This window comes from Ovis aries, chromosome 2 (assembly GCF_016772045.2).
Source record: "Ovis aries strain OAR_USU_Benz2616 breed Rambouillet chromosome 2, ARS-UI_Ramb_v3.0, whole genome shotgun sequence".
In the NCBI taxonomy this organism is placed as follows: domain Eukaryota; kingdom Metazoa; phylum Chordata; class Mammalia; order Artiodactyla; family Bovidae; genus Ovis; species Ovis aries.
In genome coordinates, this window is record NC_056055.1 from 46,147,544 (window position 1) to 46,155,526 (window position 7,983).

The window sequence follows — 7,983 nt, forward strand, 5'->3', positions numbered from 1 at the left end:
AAGGAGCTGAGAGTGTGGTCCTCATCCTCGCATCTGCTCCAGAGCACGAGAAAGACAGGAAGGGTGACAGACCTGGCCCATTTCAATCCCAGCTCCATCAGGGAGAGAAGGGGCTTCTAAGACAGGTGTCATCTAATCCCGACAAGAAGTGGGGATGAGGTTTCTCCCACCCTGGACTCAGAGCCAGCACTGCCCTCAAACTCCCCTCCTTATTCTGACATGTGAGCTTATGTCTGACACTTTCTGAGCCGGAGGGGAATTTCAGTCTCTGCAAACCCCTCCCCTAAAGCCCCACAAGTTCAAGGTAGAGAGAGGTGAAGAGGACTGAGCTGGATCCTGAGAAGGGAGAGGTCTTTAGGTTTAGTTCACCTGAATGCTGTTGCTTGTTTCTGTAATGCTGTGATTATGGAAACATTCAAGTGCAGTGAGGGAATTGGGGTGCACACTGGGGTCACCCTCCCTCCATAGCCCCCTCCCATCTGGAAGTCAAAGCAGGCAGCTGGCAAGAGTGGACCCTGAGCCCTTCCCTCCCTCCAAGCAGGGCACAGATGGAGGCCACCACCTTTCATGAGAAAAAAAAATTTTATTTGGGAGAAATAACTAAAAAGTTGCAGTAGGAAGCAGACTTTAGAACATAGATGATGTACAACATGAGGAAAAACAGGTTTTCTTTGCAGGTACTGAATTTTTTCTTGTACAAAACATTTTCCTACCAGGAGAGGCATGAGGAGCATGCTCCTATTGACCAGAGGAGACACATCTTTGAGGCCAGCATATTGGCCAATGGTGCAGGTCCTCTGAGTCCCTTTCCACCCTTGGACCATGCTGGCAGGGTCTGACTGAGGACTCTGGCTCCCTGGGTGGGAAGGCCCACCTGTCACCCCTGTCTCTGGTATGCCTGATCTTGCTAAGATGCCTGTGGTCCTTGGGATTGGCTTGGTGACTGTGCACTGGGTTTTTCAACATTTTTCTCTGTTCTGAGGAAGAGAGAGTCCTGTGGTGATGGGAATGCCCACCCTCTAGGGCCTGAAGCTGTTCTCTGTGGTGATTTACTTCTGAGGCGTTGGTTCCTTGTTGAAGACCCAATTTCTCTACCAGGATTTGTCCAACAACTGTTCCAATCACCTCAGGATCAATAATCTTGCCATCTACAATGAATTTGTCTTTGATTTGTTCCTGGCACTGAGCAGCCGCTGATGCAGGCCTGCCTTTTTGAAAGGTTTCTTCTATTTGTTTGTCTTTTTTATTGGGGCTAAGACACTGCAGAAAGTGCCTCATCCTTTTTTTCAAGTAGCTTTCTGCTAAAAGTCGTTCCTCTTCTGGTGAGAAATGAAGGTATTTGCTCCCAAGAGACTCTGTTTCCCTCGCCTGAGGAGACTGGCTCATCACACTGGTATGAGAAGCTCTTAGTCCTGAAAGCCTTTCTTCATACTGTCCCAATTTGGGCCTCCAATTGCCCTTCCTCTCATCAGGTGGGGCCAACATCCTGCTTTGGCTATGCATTTCTTCATCTTCTTCTGGTTTGGGCCTCTCACAGACCTCCCCCTCATCGACTGAGGCAAACGGGCCCTTACAAGGGTCCCTCACTTTTGGCTTCCTGGGTTTCTGTGGCCGTTGACGACTTGCTATTTCATGTTCTCCTGGTTGGAGCCTCCTAACACTCCTCCACTCCTCAGCTGGGGTTATCATCTTCTGGCTCTTTGCTTCTTCAGACTTTCTGGGTTGGGGTCCCTTAAAAGCCCTGTAGTCCTCAGGTGAGGTGAGCATCTCACTGCTGCTTTTGGTTTCTTCATGTCCTTTTGGTGGGGGCTTCTTAAAGCCTCTCCACTCCCCAGCTGGGGGACACATCGCACTTTGGCTATTCATTTCTTCATCCTCTTCTGATTCAGGCCTCTCACAGACCTCCCCCTCATCGACTGAGGCAAACGGGCCCTTACAAGGGTCCCTCACTTTTGGCTTCCTGGGTTTCTGTGGCCGTTGACGACTTGCTATTTCATGTTCTCCTGGTTGGAGCCTCCTAACACTCCTCCACTCCTCTCCTGGTTGGAGCCTCCTAACACTCCTCCACTCCTCAGCTGGGGTTATCATCTTCTGGCTCTTTGCTTCTTCAGACTTTCTGGGTTGGGGTCCCTTAAAAGCCCTGTAGTCCTCAGGTGAGGTGAGCATCTCACTGCTGCTTTTGGTTTCTTCATGTCTTTTTGGTGGGGGCTTCTTAAAGCCTCTCCACTCCCCAGCTGGGGGACACATCGCACTTTGGCTATTCATTTCTTCATCCTCTTCTGATTCAGGCCTCTCACAGACCTCCCCCTCATCAATTGAGGCAAACGGGCCCTTACAAGGGTCCCTCACTTTTGGCTTCCTGGGTTCCTGTTTTTTCTCTTGCCGTTGACGACTCCCCGGGTCTTGTTCTCCTGGTTGGAGTCTCCTAATACTCTTCCACTCTTCAGCTGGGGTAAGCCTCTCCCTCTGGCTCTTCATTTCTTCAGGCTCGCCTGGTTGGAATCCCTTAAAAGCCCTACAGGCTTCAGTTGAGGTGAATATCTTGCTCTGGCTTTCAGTTTCTTGATGTCCTCTTGGTAGGGGTTTGTTAAAACTCCACCACTCCCCAGCTGGGGGACACATCGCAATTTGGCTGTTTATTTCTTCATCCTCTTCTAATTCGAGGTTTTCACAGATCCTCTCCTCCTGAATTGAGGCAAATGGGCCCTTACAAGGATCCCTCACTTTTGGTTTCTGCTTTCCTCTTGATTGGAGCCTGCTAGCCTTCCTCCATTCATCAATTATGGTGAGCATCTCCCTCTTGCTCTTCATGTCTTCATCCTCTTCTTGCTGGGGTCTCTTAAAACCTCTCCTCTCCTCAGTTGGAGCAAACATCTTGCCTTGGCTGATGGTTTCTCTATCTTCTTCTGGCTCGAGCTTCTCACAAGTCTCCCCATCATCAGCTGAGGCAGACAGGCCCTTACGTGGGTCCCTCACTTTGGGTTTCCTGGGTGTCTGTGGTCTCTGGATACTCCTCACTTCTTCATGTTCTCCTGGTTGGAAACTCTGAAAGTCCCTCCATTCTTCGGTTGGAGCCAGCATCTCTCTCTGGCTCTTAAAGGGGTCCTTTGGCTTTTGGAATTTCTGTTGTTTCTGGGTGCTCTGTGCACTCGCTTTGAGGTCGTATGGCACCTGTGAAGCTGGTGTGTCCCCACTAGCATGTTCCATCTGGGAACTTGACCTGTGAGAAGCCAAAATGTCTGCAGCAAGGAACACATCAGTGTGAGGGTCTTGAAGGAGCAGGTTGGTGGCAAAGTCCTGGAGGAGCATGCCAGTGGTATAGTCTTGCAGCAGGACATCAGTGTGAGACTGTTGCAGGAGGTCACCAGTGGCCTGGCCTTGAAGCTGGTTCTCTGATTCTAAGTTGCTTCCAAACTCAAATTTACCAGCCACCTGTGTTTTAAAACGTGGCTCCTTTGAATATCGGCCAACTGCGTTTGTGGGTGGTGGCAGAGTTTTCTTGGTGACTGGCTCATCTGATCTCCTCAGATCCATGTTACTGGTTTGGAAGTTGACTGGCACAGTGGGACCCAAGAAGATTTCCCAGGCAGGGTCCTCCTTGGCCTTCTGTTTGGACCTTGAAGATTGGGACTTTAAGCCCATGTCCAGTATTAATGCGTTATGGCAGGGATATTTTGAGAGCCAACCCCAACTCTCTTCCCTTTTGAGACTGGGTTTTAGGCTGCTTTTCCTGGCCCTCAGGACCGTCCCACTCTGCCGGGTTCTACCCTTGAGGTTGGGTGCAGGCATCTGACAAGGTGGCCTGCCCTTCTGTCCAGTCAGTGGGGCCTCTGAGGGCCCACGACTGTCACCATGTGAAGTCTTTCCCAGGGCCCTCTGGATATCCCACCTTGCAGGTATGGGAGCTGGGAGGGGACTCCCCAGGGAGGGAACTGATGCTTTTGTTATCATTTGCTTTCCCTGATGGGGCTGAGGTTTTCCTAAGAACTTAGAAACATTGGTTTTTGACTGTGGCCCAGGTTGCCAGATGGCTGAGAGGGAAAATGTGGATGTTGGAAGGGGCGAGGGTTGAGCCTCAGATGGTTTGAGATTTATAGGCTCAGAGCCCTGCTTGGACGTGTCCCACCTGTGCCTTATCCGAAACCTTATGATATGTGCTTCCAGCATTTGTTGAATGCTTGGACTGAGGAAAGAAATCTCATGGGAGATATTTATACGGGGTTTCCAATGCTTCAAGGATGCTAGAGTTCTGATTTCCTTGTGAAGGTGGGTCTTAGAAGAAGCATGGGTGGCGGCAAGCCAGGATCGACGCACTGTCACAGGGATCAAACCCTGATCAATTTGCCTCAATTTTTTGTCTAAATGGGCTTTTAAGACTTTTTCTAGATGTTTCTTTTCTGGGCCACCGAGTAAGTAATTTCTGGAGTCACTTTTCGAGGGCCTCAGCAAGTCACTCTTTGAGGGCCTCAGCAAGTATCTTTCTGACTCCTTCTCAGAGTTCGTTTGCAGAAACTTCTTGAGGAAGCTGGACCTGGAGGGATCTTTCAAGATACCCCTCAGACATGGCCTTAGACCCTCGCTAAAATCTGTTTCTAGCTGGAACTTCATCTGACTCCTTCGATGGGATCTCCTAGGGCACTTGGACCTTGTCTTCTGGGTGTCTTGGCTCCTTTTGCCTCTAAAAGCAGTCAGCTGCCAGGATCCTTGCTTGCCCTGGGCCTGATAAGTCACTAGGAATTGGCACTGAGATGAACTCAGTTGTAGAGACAGGTGGATGCTGCGGAGCCGTCTCCCCTTGAGTTGATCTTCCATGGGCTTCTTTTGAAGATGTTGCTTCTGGAGATCAGATTTGATTAAGTCTCCATGAGGACCAGGGACTAACCTTTGGGGTTGGGGCTCCCCAGTGTCCTGGGGACAGTTGGGAATGAGTTGGCTAAAGACTTCCTGTGATCTCTTGTTCACAGAGGGTAAAGGCATCTCAGTTTTCAGCTGCTTCTGCAACAAGGGGTACTCCAAACTTTGAGTTTCAGTTGGGGTTAAATATAGTGGGTTGTTCTGAAATGGAAAATAGTAGAGCCCACAGGTACTCACCTGGGGTGAAGAATAAGTTGGTCTGAAGAGGAGAGGAGATGGGAGGTAGGGCTGGCCTTGGATCTGAACCATAGATGGGGGCTGGTACATAGGCAAGTTTTGAGTGAAAGGCTGGGGTTGGGCCCCAGCACAGGGCAAGAGTGGGTCCTGGGAAAGACTTAAAGGTATTCCTGGTTGAACTGAGACTGGAAAGACATTAGAGATTCCATTGAATAAAATAAAGGGTGCCTGTGATTGAGAGGAGCTCTCGGGGACAAGGGCAGCTGCCACCAGGGACTCACTGTGCAGAGAGGGGAGACCCCAGAAGAGCTGGCTGTATTTCTGCTCTATGTGATCCCTCAGACTCTCAGGATGTAAAAGCTGCTGTGGCTCAGGTAGCTGCTCTGGTTTGTCGTTCACGTTCCAAAAAGATTGAGGGGTTGTGATGTCCTGCTCAGTACCCAGTGATTTCCACATATTCCCTGAAGTGTTCAGATGGTAGTCTGGGCTCATTTGCTCTGAGAATGACCTGTCCTTTTTCCCCTCCTTACAAATCCTCAGCTCTACTCTCTTGGTGATTAGGATCTCCAGCAGCTTTTGGACATCATGGTTGATAAATGAGGGGCTACCAATCTCTACATGCTTGTCTATATTGCCCCCCAAGGATGGGGCCTTTGTTGAGTGGGGGGACAGGTCTTCTTTCCAGGACTTGCTCTGTGATGAGGTGGGAAAGAACAAGGTCTTGGTAGTGTCCCACCAGCAGGACAGGAAAGAAATGGAGTAGCTTGTGAAGAGGCCAAGGTTTGCCATGGCCGAGATGGTAGATGCCAAAAAAGAGTTACCTGGAGGGGAGCTCTTGGCAACAGTACCAAATGGGATATTCTCCAAGTTGGATCTGTCTTCAGGTTCTGCTGACAAGGTGGAGGCCAAAGGCACAGGGTCCTGGGTCAGAGGAGCTGGGGATATGGCAGAAACAGTTTCCTCCAAAGGCTCCATGCTGGGTTGGTGGGCTCCAGCAGGAGCTGCTTCCTGTCCCACACCAGGAGGATCTTGCCAGGAGAGCTGATGGAAGCTGCTTTTAGCAGAGAGACTTCCTACATGGCTGCAGGGAACACAAGGCACAAGCTGCAGCCAGGAACCCCCAGGGCCAGGAGGGCATGTCAGGCAAGGCAGGGGTGGGCACCTCCAGCCACAGCCCTGCACGGTCCCCATGGTGACTTCACAGTGCTCCTGTTTCCCGCATTCCAGGACGTTAGCCATATCCCACTCCCAAGGCTTCCCCTCCCAGCTTAGTCCCAGGCTGCCTTGCAGCCCTGGGGTCACACCAGACATTCTAGAAGGAAGAACAACCCAGGAGAGAAGAGGAAGATTCTTTACCTCTGAAGAAGTAAAACCAGGTTGCGGATCCCTTCGAGCTCTTCCAGGCAGTCTCTGCAAACTGAAAATCAGCAGACTGGGTCATGGTGAGGAAGGCTGGGGCCCCTTCCTAGGGTTCTTACAGGAGGCTGAGTGCACTATCTCTTTAAGGGGTCACCATTGGGATATTGGAGCCCAAGCACTAGTGTCCAAGGCCACATAATCATTCACAGTGACGGTGATGCTCATGAAAGGGTTTATCGTTTACAAATGTTTCCATATCCTTTACCCCTTGCTGCCTTCACAACCTGCAGTGTTCACCTGCCTCTGCAGGGATCACTGCACAGACAAATCTGAGCAAAGTTAAACAATGTGTCCATGGTCAAACCTGGAGTCCCACCTCCCAATCCAGGCACTGTTAGTCCAAACCCACAGGCACCTGGTTATAAGCAGGGCCACACTTATATCCAGGCCTGTCACAGCTTCATTCTGTACATGGAATCTGGGTAGTATCTGGGTTCTGCTCTCCTTTCCAGAAGCCTCCCTGGGGGGTTCTGCTTCCCTAGGGAAAGACTTTCCACTGGTCTCAGAACTAGAGGCTCTGGGCCCTCCGGGCTGGATACATGGGAGCTAACATCCAGGGCATACATAGCTGAATGGCAGAACTCACCTCTCACAGCTCTGCTTCTCTTCCTACTCCTGCTTCTCCTTCTCAGATCCTTTTGATGCTGAGAGAAAAAATGAGAACCTGTGACCCAAATCTCAGTCTCCCGTCTCTAGACAAGCATCAGACACTCAGTGTCAATATATAATATGACTTTCTTCATTTCATTAACAGAGCTCTATGGTTTTCTTTCCTTTTACTCATTTCTAAGCAGATAAAAATATTTTCTGTTTTCCTTCTTTGAAGAGCATAAAGAAGGATTCTCCCTTTTTAAAAAGAATTGCAACCCTTTTATGTATCTGGTTTATACATATTTATATTATCTGTCCTTTCTTATTCAGCCTGTAGTTTAAAATGAAAAAAAATCATAAATTACCTGCATAATTTCATTTGCTGGAAATTATTCAATTTAATTTCTACCATATACAGAATACATTCTTCTCATGTGGCAGACATTAAGAATAATTTAAAAGAAAACTAGTTGAAAAGTTAAAATGAAACAAAGTAGTTGAACCATATACAAAATAGACAAACAACAAGAACTCACTATATAGCACAGGGAACTATACCGAATATTTTGTAATAACCCATAATGAAAAAGAATCCAAAAGAGAATATATATATGAAAAAGAATAATTTTATATATATATATATGTATATATATATATATATCTCACTTCCCTGTACATCCAAAACTAATGCAATATTGTAGGTCAACTCTAATTCAATAATTCACAGAAACACACACACACCCCAACAACATTGTTAACTAAAGGAGAAAACAGGTTTTATTGATCCTTATGTTAGTATTCTAAAGTAAATGAAAAATTTAATGAAGGAGTCATATTTCAACACCAAGTGTTGAAGCACCAAGTGCTGAAGTCCCGATTAAT

General features: G+C 48.4%; 1 protein-coding gene across 1 annotated transcript; it reads right to left on the reverse strand.

The window, feature by feature from the left end:
* Positions 1-568: 568 nt before the first annotated feature.
* On the reverse strand, positions 569-6,643 carry LOC132659252 (spermatogenesis-associated protein 31E1-like). The gene is made up of 2 exons (XM_060410763.1): positions 6,448-6,643; positions 569-6,172 (listed from the first exon to the last, which is right to left on the reverse strand). The coding sequence occupies exon 2, from the start codon at positions 6,064-6,066 to the stop codon at positions 739-741; it is 5,328 nt and encodes a 1,775-aa protein (XP_060266746.1). The 5' UTR covers positions 6,067-6,172; positions 6,448-6,643; the 3' UTR covers positions 569-738.
* Positions 6,644-7,983: the final 1,340 nt, after the last annotated feature.

Excerpts from the sequence above, each read along its gene's own strand:
- LOC132659252 (XM_060410763.1), bottom strand. The coding sequence starts at position 6,066 with ATGGAGCCTTTGGAGGAAACTGTTTCTGCCATATCCCCAGCTCCTCTG.